Source organism: Sapajus apella, unplaced genomic scaffold (genome assembly GCF_009761245.1).
Source record: "Sapajus apella isolate SASKATOON/1434 unplaced genomic scaffold, GSC_monkey_1.0 scaffold49, whole genome shotgun sequence".
NCBI classification, from domain to species: domain Eukaryota; kingdom Metazoa; phylum Chordata; class Mammalia; order Primates; family Cebidae; genus Sapajus; species Sapajus apella.
In genome coordinates this window covers 12,215,448-12,232,794 of record NW_022436989.1, presented here as the reverse complement: position 1 = coordinate 12,232,794, position 17,347 = coordinate 12,215,448, and the positions used below count along the sequence as shown (strand labels likewise).

Below are 17,347 nucleotides of genomic sequence, written 5' to 3'. Positions count from 1 at the left end.
CTGGAGTGCAATGGCACGATCTCGGCTCACCGCAACCTCCGCCTCCTGGGTTCAGGCAATTCTCCTGCCTCAGCCTCCCAAGTAGCTGGGACTACAGGCACGCACCATCATGCCCAGCTAATTTTTGCATTTTTAGTAGAGACGAGGTTTCACCTTGTTGACCAGGATGGTCTCGATCTCTTGACCTCGTGATCCACCCGCCTCGGCCTCCCAAAGTGCTGGGATTATAGGTGTGAGCCACCGCGCCCGGCCTCCTGTGTCATTTTTATTTTGGCAGACCCTAATAGAGACTTGCCTCCTAATGTCAATGCGTCAAAAGAATGAAGGAAAGACAGAAATGGAGAAAATGATTTTTATTTTTAGATTCTTTACTCTTGCTGTCATCTTATGCTTATGTTTATTTATTTGCCCTAGTGTAGGGCCCTAGATGAGGTGAAGGGTGGGATTACGGAGAAATGAAGTTGGCAATGGAAGAAGGGCTCCAAAAAGAGAGAGAGTAGTGTTTAAAGAGGAAGCAGTAATTTTTTAATTTTGAAAGATCTCTGTGATTAGCCTCAGTGTTAGAAATTATTTGGAAACTTAGCCAGGCCAGGTGGCTCATGCCTGTAATCCCAGCACTTTGGGAGACCAAGGTGGGCAGATGGCTTAACCTCAGGAGTTCGAGACCAGCCTGGGCAACATGGCAAAACCCTGTCGCTACTAAAAATGCAAAAAATTAGCCAGGCATGGTGACACAAGCCTGTAGTCCCAACTACCTGGGGGAACTGAAGTGGGATGACCACCTGAACCTGGGAGGTTGAGGCTGCAATAAGCCAAGATCGCACCATTGCATTCCAACCTGGGTGACAGAGGGAGACCCTGTTTTAAAAAAACAAACAGAAATTGGGAAATTAAAAATATCAGGCTAAACACTAGCATGTCATCAGAGGGGGAAAACTATTAAAACTGTAGTACCTCACAATTAAGCCATGTATGTACTGTTTTCTATATAACCTTAAGAAGTAAAATGAGGCCGGGCGCGGTGGCTCAAACCTGTAATCCCAGCACTTTGGGAGGCCGAGGCGGGTGGATCACGAGGTCAACAGATCGAGACCATCCTGGTCAACATGGTGAAACCCCGTCTCTACTAAAAATACAAAAAATTAGCTGGGCTTGGTGGCACGTGCCTGTAATCCCAGCTACTCAGGAGGCTGAGGCAGGAGAATTGCCTGAACCCAGGAGACGGAGGTTGCGGTGAGCCGAAATCGCGCCATTGCACTCCAGCCTGGGTAACAAGAGCGAGACTCCATCTCAAAAAAAAAAAAAAAAAAAAAAGAAGTAAAATGAGACTCCACATTGAGGCTCTGTTTTTCATCTTCAAAAAATGTGTTTAAGTGATATAGGCCAGGTGCATCGCTTTGGGAGGCCAAGTGGGGCGGATTGCTTTGGAACCCAGGATTATGAGACAAGCCTGGGCAACATGGCGAAACCCTGCCTCTACAAAAAATAAATAAAAATGAAATAAGCCAGGCATGGTGGCTTGTAGTCCCAGCTACTTCGGGAGGCTTTAGCCTAGGAGATCAAGGCTGCAGTGAGCTGTGATTGTGCCACTGTACCCCAGCATGGGTGACAGAGTGAGACCCTGTCTCAAAAATAATGGGCCAGGTGCAGTGGCTCACACCTGTAATCCCAGCCCTTTGGGAGGCCAAGGTAGGTGGATGACTTGAGGTCAGGAGTTTCAGACCAGCCTGGCTAACATGGTAAAACCCCTATCTCTATTAAAAATACAAAAAATTGGCCAGGAGAAATGGCTCACACCTGTAATCCCTATACTTTGGGAGGCCGAGGCGGGTGGATCACCTGAGGTCAGGAGTTCAAGACCAGTCTGGCCAACATGGCAAAACCCCCATCTCTACTAAAAATACAAAAAAATTAGCCGGGCATGCCGGGTGCAGTGGCTCACGCCTGTAATCCTAGCACTTTGGGAAGCTGAGGTGGATGGATCACCTGAGGTCAGAAGTTCAAGACCAGCGTGGTGAAACCCCATCTTTGAAAAAAAAAAAAAAAATTAGCCGGACATGGTGGTGTGTGCCTGTAATCCCAACTATTCGGGAGGATGAACCCAGGAGGTGGAGCTTGCAGTGAGCCACTGTCATGCCACTGCACTCCAGCCTGGGCGACAGGGTAAGACTCTGTCTCAAATAAATAAAGAAGATTCTATCATAAATAAATAAGACTGTCTCAAATAAGACTGCGTCATAAATAAGATTCTGTCTCAGATAAGCAAACTAGCTTCCTTTTCAAAAAAAAGGAATAAATTAGGTCATAATTCTAAAAGCCTATCCTACTTTAAAATTGTTTATTCAAGTTCAGATGAAAAGAGTGGACTAGTAAGTGACTGAAGTGCTTTAGAATCTCCCGTGCCTGCCTTAACTTTAGAAAGTTGAGCACTTTATGATACCGTTTTCAGAGTGGTTGAGAATTGAGTGTTGAGCAATGCAAGGGAAGCTGTGCAGTAGGTAATGGATTGATGGGGCTGGATTTAGCAAGTCTGATCAATTTAAAGGCAGTTTTTGAATGTGTTTTTTGTAGTTAAAATACTCATTGTTGCATTTTATTTTTAAATTGCAGGTAAACAAGTGAGAACCAAACTTTCACAGGCATTTAATCATTGGCTGAAAGTTCCAGAGGACAAGCTACAGGTATTAGGCAACTCTAATCTCATTACCCCCATGAAATTAATAGCTGTCACATAAAAATACTCCTAGTTCTTGATTGAATTTAGTGATCATGCAAGGTATTATTTTGTATTGAGTTTGCTAAATATTTATTAGTTGTGAAAATTAACACACCTGAGACTTTAATAATCTATTAATTAAACCGATAATGTAAGCTTTGAATAGTTCAAATAAGTGAAATTTTCAATTCTTTTTAGATTATTATTGAAGTGACAGAAATGTTGCATAATGCCAGTTTACTCATCGATGATATTGAAGACAACTCAAAACTCCGACGTGGCTTTCCAGTGGCCCACAGCATCTATGGAATCCCATCTGTCATCAATTCTGCCAATTATGTATATTTCCTCGGCTTGGAAAAAGTCTTAACCCTTGATCACCCAGATGCAGTGAAGCTTTTTACCCGCCAACTTTTGGAACTCCATCAGGGACAAGGCCTAGATATTTACTGGAGGGATAATTACACTTGTCCCACTGAAGAAGAATATAAAGCTATGGTGCTGCAGAAAACAGGTGGACTGTTTGGATTGGCCGTAGGTCTCATGCAGTTGTTCTCTGATTACAAAGAAGATTTAAAACCACTACTTAATACACTTGGGCTCTTTTTCCAAATTAGGGATGATTATGCTAATCTACACTCCAAAGAATATAGTGAAAACAAAAGTTTTTGTGAAGATCTAACAGAGGGAAAGTTTTCATTTCCTACTATTCATGCTATTTGGTCGAGGCCTGAAAGCACCCAGGTGCAGAATATCTTGCGCCAGAGAACAGAAAACATAGATATTAAAAAGTACTGTGTACATTATCTTGAGGATGTAGGCTCTTTTGAGTACACTCGTAATACTCTTAAAGAGCTTGAATCTAAAGCCTATAAACAGATTGATGCACGTGGTGGGAACCCTGAGCTAGTAGCCCTAATAAAGCACTTAAGTAAGATGTTCAGAGAAGAAAATGAATAATGTTAAGCCATTCTGGATTGGGCCTCATAGCTTATTTTAGTTAATCATTTTTTTGTCTTGTAGTCTATCACCTTTTAAAAATTTTGGTCCAAGCTGTTATTCCCCAAAAACTGAGTCAATAGGTGAGTAGGGGTGATGCAAGTGATTCTGTTTTAATTTAGAAAAACCTCTATACAGATAATCAAAAGTCAGAAGAATCAAGCCGCAGTTATGTAGGTCTCATTTGAACATCATAATTACAGTGGGAGGACACTGTCACCAACTCTGCCCTACTACCATCAATGTTGTGTTTATTCTGTCAATAAAAAAGACTCATTTCCAGGAATTTTTATCTATACACTTTCTAACTGTACTATCTGGGCAGTTCCAAGCCAGTTTCTTTTAGCTAACTTGTCCAAAGACCTCAAATTTCTTTTTTTGCTAAACACTGCTGCTGAGAATATCTCACTGTCCTCCCTGGAAACCCCCTTACTGAAGTTTTCTGTGAAAAGGCTGATGATAAACAGCATTCCCGTCCTTTTTCTTACATTTTCCTTTTTTCCTTCCTCTCCACCCCACACGTTTTGGTTTTTAACCAAGGTGTCTTTGCTTGATGAAATTCACATGCTAGTTTTATTTCTTTTTTTCTCCCTTGTAATACAACATTTGTGTGCCCCAACTGGTTAATATCTGGGTACAGCATTGCCTGTCCAATTGGGAAGTAGAAAAGGAGTGTATGGGGTATTTTAGAAGGGAGCCTTTGAACCTTAATATATTTCCCCGTCATTGATAGTGAAAATCTTAAAAGGTTGTTTTCTTACCTCAAGTACAAAAGCATGGGAAAATGCTCTTTTCCTTCCCACCCACATCACTACCCCCCTTGAAGATAATAGGTGCTAGAATGGAAAAGGAGTAGGCATCTTTAATCTCCCTGATTAAATGAAAGAAAGTGTTAGCCTGAGAGTGCCTGACTGAAAAGTAACCAAAAGCATACTATCAAGCACTACTTAGCTTTTTAGTGCCTTAACCCTGACCCTGTTACCCATGTTGTATAATTTCTAGACCCCAGCCACTGAAGTTATCTGTGGCCCAAGAGGCAGGACACACACAAAAAAGATACTGATTTCAATATATAAATAGTTGATATCCCAAAATAAAAGTTTGTTTCCCTTAGAAATATATTTTGCTACAGAAGGAGCAGCATTGAGAAAGAAAAACATTAACAAAAAAAAAAAAAAGAAACATTTTGCTTGATTGGTTCTATAATATGTTATTTAGGATCTATTTACCATATACTTAGATGAGAAATCCCCACCCAAGCATTCAACATAAATCTTTGAAGTTGGGTGCTGTTTTTATTAACTTTTAAAATAGTTTAAATCTCCCATTTTAATAGGTAGAAGCCCCTTAAAATCATGGATATTGATGTTGTATGGAAATTTGAACTTTATGAACCCCTACTTCTAAAAAACTTTAAAATCTGTTGATACAAAATATCTACATTTTAAGTATAAAAATTGCTTAAGTAGATTTGTTCCTTGCCTGTCAAATTAATTTTGACATGATACTCTTCATTATTCATTTGTCATTTTTATCTTGTCTTTGTCAGTGACAGAAATGCTTGGCATTGAATTGGGGACATTTTTTTTTTTTTTTTGAGACGGAGTTTCACTCTTGTTGCCCAGGCTGGAGTGCAATGGCATGATCTCATCACTCCAACATCCATCCGCCCCTCAGGTTCAAGCCATTTTTCTGCCTCAGTCTCCTGAGTAGCTGGGATTACAGATGCCTGCCACAACACCCGGCAAATTTTTTTTGTATTGTTAGTAGAGACAGGGTTTCACGTTGGCCAGGCTGTTGTCAAACTCCTGACCTCAGATGATCCACCCACCTCGGCCTCCCAAAATGCTAGGATTACAGACATGAGCCACCACGCCCAGCCTCTTAATAGATTTTCTAATGTTTTTACGAAAACACATTTATGTTTGATAACAAAAATGAAAGTATAATAATTTTTTACGTTTGTTCAATTTATTGAACCCTGAAACTTAGCCAATTAAGGTTCGAAAAGCTCTGTGAATAGAAAGTGAACTGGCCCGGCATGGTGGCTCACACCTGTAATCCCAGCACTTTGAGTGGACGAGGCAGGCGGATCACAAGGTCAGGAGTTCAAGACCAGCCTGGCCAATATGGTGAAAACCTGTATCTACTAAAAATACAAAAATTAACCGGGCGTGGCGACGAGCACCTGTAGTCCCAGCTACTCGGGAAGCTTAGGCAGAAGAATCGCTTGAACCCAGGAGGCTGAGTTTGCAGTGAGCTGAGATTTGGCCACTGCACTCCAGCCTGAGCTACCGAGTGAGACTCTGTCTAAAAAAAATAAAAGTAAAAAATAAATAAGTAAAAAAAAAAGTAAAATTGTAGCATTTTGGCGAGGCACAGTGGCTCATGCCTGTGATCCCAAGACTTTGGGAGGTAGATCACTTGAGGTCAGGACTTCAAGACCAACCTGGCCAACATAGTGAAACCTCATCTCTACAAAAACAAAAATTAGCGGGGCATAGTGGTACATACCTGTAATCCCAGCTACTCTGGAGGCTGAGACATAAGAATCACTTGAACCCAAAAGGCTGAGGTTGCAGTGAGCCGAGATGCCACTGTACTCCTCCAGCCTGGGCAAGAGAGAGAGACTCCATCTTAAAAATAAGTAAGGCCGGGCACGATGGCTCACACCTGTAATCCCAGCACTTTGGGAGGCCAAGGCAGGCAGATCACAAGGTCAGGAGATCGAGACCATCCTAGCTAACAGTGAAACCCCGTCTTTACTAAAAATACAAAAATTGTAGTCCAGCCAGGCGCGGTGGCTCAAGCCTGTAATCCCAGCACTTTGGGAGGCTGAGGCGGGTGGATCACGAGGTCAAGAGATCGAGACCATTCTGGTCAACATGGTGAAACCCCGTCTCTACTAAAAACACAAAACATTATCTGGGCATGGTGGCGCATGCCTGTAATCCCAGCTACTCAGGAGGTTGAGGCAGGAGAATTGCCTGAACCCGGGAGGCGGAGGTTGCGGTGAGCCGAGATCGCGCCATTGCACTCCAGCCTGGGTAACGAGCGAAACTCCGTCTCAAAAAAAAAAAAAAAAAAAAGAAAAAAAAAATTGTAGTCCCAGGTGCTTGGGAGGCTGAGGGAGGAGAATTGCTTGAACCCAGGAGGTGGAGGTTGCAGTGAGCCAAGGTCATGCCACTGAACTCCAGCCTAGGTGACAGAGCAAGACTCCGTCTCAAAAAAAAAAAAAAATCGTAGCATTCTATAAATGTAATAGCACTAAAGATGAAGTATGTAAAATTTAAGACAGTTATACCAATTAGGAAAAAATCTGAATATAAACCCTGATAGTTCAGAGGAAGCGAAGAGAGGATTCAGCACCATGAGAATATCATTAATATAGGAGGAAATTCTCAATTTATTGAGACTGCAAGTCACCTATGAGTATCAATGAGGAAGCTGGAAGAATTTGATGCAGTTTCCTGTGTTATATCATGGCTCTAATAGGAATATATTATTTAGCTAGTGACTGCTGCAACCAATCAAAGATGACACCAATAATTCCCAGCTGGATTGGAATGTCATAGCATATATGGACAATTCATGTTGCCTGACTTATTGGATCTGCCCTTTCAGCCCATCTTGCACATAACCACCAGATTAATATTATTGCTTTTATGTTGTATACTTCTGTTCAAAAATCCTTTATAGGACACTTTAGCTTCAGAGTCAAAGCTCTCTCTAGTCTGCTTCCCATCTTATCTCCCACCATTCCTTAATAGCCTTTACTTCACCTAAACCTATCTATCCATTCTTTAAGATATCCAGCCAGCCACAGTAATCCCAGTACTTTGGGAGGCCGAGGCAGAAAGATCACTGGAGGCCAGGAGTTCAACACCAGCCTAGGCAACATGGTGAAACTTTGTCTCTACAAAAAAATAGAAATAAAAAAATCAGCAGGTTGCTCCTGCCTGTGCCTATCAGGTGGATCACTTGAGATCAGGAGTTTGAGACCAGCCTGGCCAACATGGCAAAACCCCATTTTTACTAAAAATACAAAAATTAGCCAAATGTGGTGGCACATGCCTATAGTCCCAGCTACTCAGGGGGCTGAGGCAGGAGAATCACTTGAACCCACGAGGTGGAGGTTGCAGTGAGCTGAGATTGCGCCACTGCACTCCAGCCTGAGCGATGGAGCAAGACTCTGTCTCAAAAAAAAAAAAAAAAGATATCCTACAAGTTCTCATATTCATGCCTGTGTTCATAATATGTCTTAAATGTTTCCCCAGCCACTCATTAAATGTGCTGTATCTCTAACTTGAAGTTGTAATTTCTTGCTGAAAACATCTCCAAATCAAAATGTCTGTAATAGGCCAGGCACAGTGGCTCACACCTGTAATCCCAGCACTTTGGGAGGCCAAGGTGGTGGATCACGAGATCAGGAGTTCAAGATCAGCCTGGCCAAGATGGTGAAACCCTGTTTCTACTAAAAATAAAAAATTAGCCAGGCATGGAGGCACACACCTGTAGTGGAGCTACCCCAGAGGCTGAGGCAGGAGAATTGCTTGAACCCCAGAGACCGAGGTTGCAGTGAGCTGTGATTTCGGCACTGCACTCTAGCCTGGGCAACAGAATGATAAGACTCCGTCTCAAAAAAAAAAAAAAAAGTCTGTAATAAGTAACAATGTAACTAAAACAAACTAATCCCCTTTACCCAGATGGAAAATGAGTAAGAGAATGATCTTAGCTAAGGAATTAATAGAGACCTTACAAAGCAAAACTTAAATATGGCCTTTGGGTAACTGAAGTCCTTCAAACGCTGTGACTGACTCAATACAAGGTCTTTTTGTTATGCCTTACAAACCCACTGCACTCTGATGGTGAGGTGCTGACTTCATAGTAAGGCAGCTGGAAAACATCTCTTTAACATGGATTCATGGCAGTATTTTTCCACTTCAAATAATGTAGCACGTCCTTTAAAAGAAAAACAATATTCTTGGACATCTACTGTTGACCTAGATTATTTTTGTTTTTGATTTTGTTTGAGACGGAGTTTCACTCTTGTTACCCAGGCTGGAGTGCAATGGCGTGATCTCGGCTCACCGCAACCTCCACCTCCCGGGTTCAGGCAATTCTCCTGCCTCAACCTCCTGAGTAGCTGGGATTACAGGCACGTGCCACCATGCCCAGCTAATGTTTTGTATTTTTAGTAGAGACGGGGTTTCACCATGTTGACCAGGATGGTCTCAATCTCTTGACCTCGTGATCCACCCGCCTCGGCCTCCCAAAGTGCTGGGATTACAGGCTTGAGCCACCGCGCCCGGCCTGACCTAGATTATTTTTTGTTTTACTTAATATATAAGAAGTATACTTGCCAGGCACGGTGGCTCACACCTGTAATCCCAGCACTTTGGGAGGCCGAAGCAGGTGGATCACCTGAGGTCGGAAGTATGAGACCAGCCTGACCAACATGGAGAAATCCCATCTCTACTAAAAATAGCCAAGTGTGGTGGCACACATCTGTAATCCCAGCTACCCTGGAGGCTGAGGCACAAGAATGGCTTGAACCCAGGTGATGAAGGTTGCAGTGAGCTGAGATCACACCACTGTACTCTAACCTGGGCAACACAGTGAGCCTCTGTCTCAAAATAAATAATTAAATAAACCTGCCAATGGCTTCTGTGACCCAGAGATGAGATGCCCCTGGCCACCTCTTAAATATTCTAGAAGGCTAGGTGTGGTGGCTCATGCCTGTAATCCCAGCACTTTGGGAGCCTGAGGCGGGTGGATCACCTGAGGTTGGGAGTTTGAGGCCAGCCTCACTAACACGGAGAAACCCTGTCTCTACTAAAAATACAAAATTATCTGGGCATGGTGGCACATGCCTGTAATCCCAGCTACTTGGGAAGCTGAGGCAGGAGAATTGCTTGAACTGGGAAGCAGAGATTGCAGTGAGCCGAGATCGAACCATTACACTCCAGTCTGGGCAACAAGAGTGAAACTCCGTCTCAAAAAAAGAAACAGAAAAAAATTTCTGGAACACAGACCACTAATTGCTGAACACAGTGGAGATAAAGCCACAGCCAAGATTATGTAGAGAAGTTTTGTTGACAAGGGATACGACAGATTCAGCAGAAACATGTGGTAAGCAGAATAATGACCCCCTAAAGATGTCTACATTCTAATCTCCAGAACCTGGGAATAGAAGGTGTTAGGTTATATGGTAAAAAGGAATTCAGGCTGCAGGAAACAAGGTTTCTAATCACATAATCTTAAAATTGGGAGGCCACACATAGGCGTTTACGACTGCAATACCAGCACTTCGGAAGGCCAAGGTGGGAGGATTGAGGCCAGGAGTTCAAGACCAGACCTGGCAACACAGCAAAACCCCTGCTCTACAAAAAATAAAAGATTAGCCAAGCGTGGTGGCGTGTGCCTGTGGTCTCAGCTATTGGTGGGAGGATCACTTGAGCCCAGGAGGTTGAGGCTCCAGTGAGCAATGATCATGCCACTGCACTCCAGCCTAGGTAACAAAGCAAGACCCTGTCTTTAAAAAAAAAAAAAAAAAAAAGGCCAGGCACCGTGGCTGGTGGCTAACGCCTGTAATCCCAGCACTTTCAGAGGCTTGCGTGGGCGGATCACAAGGTCAGGAGTTTGAGACCACCCTGACCAATATGGTGAAACCCCGTCTCTACTAAAATACAAAAATTAGCTGGGTGTGGTGGCGGGCTCCTGTAGTCCCAGCTACTCAGGAGGCTGAGGCAGGAGAATTGCTTGAACCCGGGTGGCAGAGGTTGCAGTGAACCAAGATCACGCCATTGCACTCCCGCCTAGGCAACAAGAGCAAAACTCCATCTCAAAAAAAAAAAAAAAAAAGCTGGGGCACCCATGGCTGGGTGCGGTGGCTCACGCCTGCAATCCCAGCACTTTGGAGGCCGAGGCGGGTGGATCACCTGAAGTCAGGAGTTCAAGACCAGCATGGCCAACATGGTGAAACTCTGTCTCTATAAAAAATACAAATATTAGCCAGGCATGATGGCGCAGGCTTGTAATCCCAGCTACTAAGGAGGCTGAGGCAGGAGAATTGCTTGAACCTGGAAGGCGGAGGTTGCAGTGAGCCAAGATTGCACCACTGCACTCCGGCCTGGGCAATAGAGTGAGACTCGGTCTCCAAAACAAAAATAAAAAAGAATGCAGAAGAGGTTTGGGTTGTAGTGAGTTTAACTCTTGTGTTTGTGATCAAGGAAGTTACAGCAAACAGGTGAGAGTTCAGAAGATTTTCAAGAGGGCTGAGATAAGGTGGAGGAAGCCACAGGTTCCAGACTTTAGATGCAAAAATAAGGGTGATAGGGTTTGGATATTTGTTCCCTCCAAATCTCATGTTGAAATGTAATCCCCAGTGTTAAAGGTAGAGCCTAGTGGGAGTGATTCTATCACAGGGGTAGATCCCTCATTAATAGTTTGACATCATCCTCTTGGTGATAAGTTAGTTCTCCCTCGGTCAGTTCATGGAAGATCCAGTTATTTAAAAGTATGTGGCACCTCCCATTAGCTTCTCTTGCTCTGGCTCTTGCCATGTGACACGCCTGCTCCCACTTTGCCCTCCATCATAATCGTAAGCTTGCTGAGGCCCTCACCAGAGGCATATGCCAGCACCATGCTTTGTGTACTGTCCAGAACCATGAGCGAATTAAATCTCTTTTCTTTATAAATTCCCCATCCTTAAGTATTTATATTTATTTTTTATTTTTTTGAGATGGAGTCTTGCTCAGTCACCTAGGCTGGAGTGCAGTGGTATGATCACAGCTCACTGCAACCTCTGCCTCCCTGGTTTAAGCCATTCTCCTGCCTCAGCCTCCTGAGTAGCTGGGATTACAGACATGCATCATCACGCCCGGCTAATTTTTGTATTTTTAGTGGAGATGGGGTTTCGCCATGTTGGCCAGGCTGGTGTTGAACTCCTGACCTTACTTAGGTGTTCTGCCCGCCTCAACCTCCCAAAGTGCTGGGATTGCAGGTATGAACCCCTGAGCCTGCCCAAGTATTTCTTTATAGCAACACAAGAACAGCCCAAACAGAAAAAACCACTAGTTATCCCATTCGCCCCTGTCAGTTTCACAACCCATCCAAAATAACCTCTCAGTGTTTGTCATTTGTTTTGTTTTTGTTCGTTTGTTTTGAGACGGAGTCTCACTTTGATGCCCAGACTGGAGTACAATGACACGATCTTGGCTCACTGCAACCTCCACCTCCAAGGTTCAAGGAATTCTTCTGCCCCAGCCTCCCGAGTAGCTGGAGCTACAGGCACATGCCACCACACCTGGCTGATTTTTGTATTTTTAGTAGAGACGGGGTTTCATCATATTGACCAGGCTGGTCTTGAACTCCTGACTCAAGTGATCTGCCTGCCTTGGCCTCCCAAAGTGCTGGGATTACAGATTTGAGCCACCATGACTGGCCCTTATTTTTTTATACTTAGCATAATTATTTTGAGATTCATACATGTTGTTGCATAGATCAACCATTCACTCCCTTTTATTGTGGAGGAATATTCCATCTATGAATATACTACAATTTATTCATTCATCTGTTGATAGACATTTGAATTGTTTCCTCTTTGGGGTTTATCACAAATAAAATTACTGGCCAGGCACAGTGGCTCATGCCTGTAATCCTAACACTTAGGGAGGCCGAAGCGGGAGGATCGCTTGAGCCCAAGAGTTCAAAACCAGCCTTGACCCCTCCTGGGGTCTCTCACTCTTACCCACCGTTCTACCCTGATGGGGTGGCTGGTGGGGGAATTGTGTCTGGACCGCCAGTGGGTCCCAAGAGTTAGGAGCTGCCTCATCTGTGGGGGCCCCAGGTGGGAATAAGCAGAACCCCGAATGCACTACCCCCTTTTCAGTATCAAGCTCTGGGATTGGTGGTACTCCCCCAACAAAGATGTCTAACACTCCAGTGGGTGATAGGAACCCATCCTCTGCTTCACCACCAGCCACCTTCCCCCATGTGGCACCAAACCTGCCTCCCCTATCTGCCCAAGCCCCCTCAACAATGCATCAGCGGCTGGGCATGGTGACTCATGCCTGTAATCCCAACACTTTGGGAGGATGACACAGAAGGATCACTTGAAGTCAGGAGTTCAAGACCAACCTGGCCAACATGGCGAATGGGACCCCATTGGGTTACTGAGGCACCTCGCCACCGGCAGACCTTCAAGCCAGCCTTGCCCACTGTGGGACCTGCCACCTGCAAGCCCTAAGGTGTCATCTCTGTCACCACCACCTGTAGCCCCTGCCTCAGGGTTACCCCTAAGCACCAGACAGATCAACAGGAGCTTGCTGAGGAGTATGAGACTCCTAAGAGCACAGTGCCCCCAGCCTGCAGCCCCCAACTCCTCCTAAGGAGGTAGCCCTGCCCAGCCATGCCAGTCAGCCAAGTGAGTGGATATGAGAGCGTGGGCCTGGAAGGGGAGTTATGAAGGGGCGACAGAGAGTCGCATGGGGGGGCCTTGTGTTTATGTGGTGCTTTTTATTGTTTTTGTTTGTTTGTTTGGGACAGAGTGTTTTTTTGAGATGGAGTTTCGCTCTTGTTGTCCAGACTGGAGTGCAAAGGCACAATCTTGGCTCACCGTAACCTCCACCTCCCTAGTTCAAGTGACTCTCCTGCCTCAGCCTCCCAAGTAACTGGGATTACAGGCGCGTGACACCATACCTGGTTAATTTTGTATTTTTAGTGGAGATGGGTTTTCTCCGTGATTATCAGGCTGGTCTTGAACTCCTGACCCAGGTGATCTGCCCGCCTCAGCCTCCCAAAGTGCTGGGATTACAGGTGTGAGCCATCACATCTGGCCTATGTGGTGTTTTTATTATTTATTTATTTATTTTTTGAGACAGAGTCTCACTCTGTCACCCAGGCTAGAGTGCAGTGAGACTTTTGGCTCACTGCAACCTCTGCCTCCCAGGTTCAAGGGATGCCTCAGCCCCCTGAGTAGCTGGAATTATAGGTGCATGCCACCACGCCCAGCTAATTTTTGTATTTTTGTAAAGATGGGGTTTCACCATATTGGCCAGGCTGGTCTTGAACTCCTTGACCTTGTGATCTGCCTGCCTTGGCCTCCCAAAGTACTGGGATTAAGGCGTGAGCCACTGCGCCTGATCCTATGTGGTGTTTTTTATTTTATTTTTTATTGAGATAGGGTCTTGCTCTGTCACCCAGGCTGGAGAGCAGTGCTGTGATCATGGTTCACTGAAGCCTTGAACTCCTTTGCTCAAGCGATCCTCTACCTCAGCCTACGTGCCTGGAGCTGGGACGACAGGCACATGCAGGAGCAAAAGGCTACTTTTTTTATTTCTATTTTTTGTAGAGATGAGGTTTTGCATTTTGTTGCCTGGGCTGGTCTTGAACTCCTGGCCTCCAGTCATACTCCTGCCTTGGCCTCCCAAAGTACTGAGATTATAGGCATGTGCCACCACACCCGCCCTATGTGGTGTTTTTTGAACAATTAATGCAGTGAAAGGGATTTATAAACAAATGCCTGGTTGTTTTAATTTCCTCTGGAAAAAACTTCCTCAAAAAGTCTTAAGGCCAGGGCCCCTCTCCCTGCCTTACCTTGCACCCCAAAGCCTTCCTGCTCGAGGCCTGAGTGGTTGATGCCTCGACTTTCCCACAACTCAAGGACTTTGCAGCCTGCACAGGATCTGCTCTTTCTCTGCTGGCGACAGACAGGCTCTTAGCAGCTTCCAGATTGTCGCCAATCTGGAAGGCCCCTCCTGTTCTACTCTCTGTCACCCCTTTGTATCCCTGCTTCCAGGCCCACCCACTCATACCTCCTCACTTGGCCTACTGACTGGCATGGTTGGGCACCACTATCACCTTAAGAAGGGGATGAGGGCTGCAAGCTGGGAGCACTGGGCTCTAGGGGGTCTCATAGTCCTCAACCAGCTCCTGTTTGATCTGTCTGGATTTATTTATTTATTTAATTTTTTTTGAGAAGGAATCTCACTCTGTTACCCAGGCTGGAGTGCAGTGGCCCGATCTTGGCTTACTGCAATCCCACCTCCCAGGTTCAAGTGATTCTCCTGCCTCAGCCTCCCAAGTAGCTGGGACTACAGGTGCCTGCCACCACGCCCAGCTAATTTTTATATTTTAGTAGAGACGGGGTTTCACTATATTGGCCAGGCTGGTCTTGAACTCCTAGCCTTGTGATCCGCCTGCCTCAGCCTCGCAAAGTGCTGGGATTACAGGCGTAAGCCACCGTGCCAGGCCTTTTATTTTTATTTTTTGAGGTGGAGTCTCACTCTGTCAGTCAGGCTGGAGTGCAATGGCACGATATTGGCTCACTGCAACCTTTGCCCCCCAGGTTCAAGCAATTCTCCCACCTCAGTCTCCTGAATAGCTGAAATTGCAGGCAGGTGCCACCATACCTGACTAATTTTTTTTTTAAGACGGGGTTTCACCATGTTGGTCAGGCTGGTCTTGAACTCCCGACCTCAGGTGATCCACCCGCCTTGGCCTCCAAAGTGCTTGGATTACAGGTGTGAGCCACCATGCCGGGCCATACCTGACTAATTTTTGTATTTTTAGTAGAGACAGGGTTTCACCATGTTGGCCAGGCTGGTCTTGAACTCCTGACCTCAAGTGATCACCCACCTCGGCCTCCCAATGTGCTTGGATTACAGACGTAAGCCACCACGCCTGGACTTTTTATTATGTTTTTTTTTGAGACAGGGTCACACTCTGTCACCTAGGATGGAGTGCAGTGGCATGATCTCAGCTCACGGCAACTTCCGCCTCCCAGATTCAAGCGATTCTCCTACCTCAGCCTCCCAAGTAGCTGAGATTACAGGCATGCATCACCAGGTCCAACTAACTTTTGTTAGTAGAGACCAAGTTTTACCATGTTGGCTAGGCTGGTCTTGAACTCCGGTTCTCTGGTAATCCACCTGCCTTGACCTCTCAAAGTGCTGGCATTACAGGTGTGAGCAATGGTGCCTAGTCTTGTGGGGTTTTTAGAAGCTGCAGCTGTGCCCTCCCCGCTAGCTGGGGCTGGGTGGTCTCAGGCTGCTTTGGCCAGCCCCTGGCAGGGTCTGAGCACGCGCTGCCTCCGCCCCAGGTGGGTTCAATAAACACCGGAGCCTTGCTTTGAATGCGCAGGTGCAGCGACTTGTACTTGAGGCTACTGCAAGGCGTCCTGCGGGGCAAGAAGCGGGAGGACCCCATGGAGGAGGCGCAGCGCCAGGAGGACAGCACGCCAAGGAAGTGAGCGGGAGGATGAACGGGACTGCAAGGAGTGGGGACTACAGCCTGCGAGGTGAGTGCCTCAAGAGATGTGCCTAATTTAAAAGCCAAGCAGGCGGGAGCAGTGGCTCACGCCTGTAATCCCAGCACTTTCAGAGGCTGAGGCTGATGGATCAGGAAGTCAGGAGTTTCATACCAGCCTGGTCAACAAAGTGAAACCCTGTCTATGCTAAAAATTGGCCGGGTGTGGTGGCACGTACCTGTAGTCCCAGCCACTCCGGAGGCTGAGGCCGGAGAATCATTTGAACCCAAGAGGTGGAGGTTGCAGTGAGCCGAGACTGCGCCATTGCACTCCAGACTGGGCAACAGAGCGAGACTCCATCTCAAAAAAAAAAAAATAAATAAAAAGCCAAGCTATTTTCCAGAATGTTTGTGTCATGTTACATTCCCAACAACACGAGAGAGCCAAACAATATGCTCAGTTCTTCCATACCCTTATCAACCCTTAGTATGGTCAATCATCTTATTTATTTTCATTTTGTTTTGAGACAGGGTCTCAGTTTGTCGACCAGGCTCGAATGCAGTGGCATGATCACAACTCACTGCAGCCTCGACCTTCCAAGTTCAAGTGATCCTCTCTCTTCAGTCACCTGAGTAGCTGGGACTACAGGCTCACACCACCATGCCTGGCATATGTGTGTGTGTATACATATATATATATTATTATTATTGGTAGAGAATTGGTCTCTCTGTTGCCCACGCTGGTCTCCAACTCCTGGGCTCAAGTGAGCCTCCCACCTTGGCCTCCGAAGGTGTGGGGATTACAGGCGTGAGCCACTGTGCCTGGCCGTTTGGGTGAAATTTTGAGTCAATAAAAAACTTTCTTGAGACAGGGTCTGGCGCTCTTGCCCCAGCTGGATTGCAGTGGCATGATCTCGGCTCACTGCTGCCCCTGCCTCCTGAGTTCAAGCAATAAGCATTACTGTGAGTCAGCCAACAAAGAGACAGGAGTCCAGCTCAAATCTGCCTCCTGTGCTGTTCTGAAGTCAGTGCTTTTTACATTTTTATTGTTTTTTTGAGACGGAGTCTCGCTCTGTTGCCCAGGCTGGAGTGCAGTGGCATGATCTCAGCTCAGGCCACTGCAACCTCTGCCTCCCGGATTCAAGCGATTCTCCTGCCTCAGCCTCCCGAGTAGCTGGGACTACAGGCCTCAGCCACCGCGCCTGGCCGAAACTAAACCTTTTACCGGATTTAACTCACTTCCTAGTAAAGTAGAACACGCGCGTTCCCTGGGTTGCTCTGCCATCCCAGGTTTCAGCAATAGGATATCGCTTGGACCCCCGCTAAGAGGCGGGGCTCAGGGTATGACGCCACTGGCCTCCAACGCAGTCGCTGAGTCTCACG

General features: G+C 45.9%; 1 protein-coding gene across 1 annotated transcript in view; it reads left to right on the top strand.

Moving 5' to 3' along the window:
• Positions 1-4,001, top strand: part of GGPS1 (geranylgeranyl diphosphate synthase 1) — a 14,956-nt gene extending 10,955 nt beyond the window's left edge. Inside the window, exons 2-3 of the mRNA XM_032242306.1 lie at positions 2,611-2,681; positions 2,915-4,001. Coding sequence (XP_032098197.1) covers positions 2,936-3,676 — 741 coding nt within the window. The 5' untranslated portion in view covers positions 2,611-2,681; positions 2,915-2,935 and the 3' untranslated portion in view covers positions 3,677-4,001. The remainder of the gene's footprint in view (positions 1-2,610; positions 2,682-2,914) is intronic.
• Positions 4,002-17,347: the final 13,346 nt, after the last annotated feature.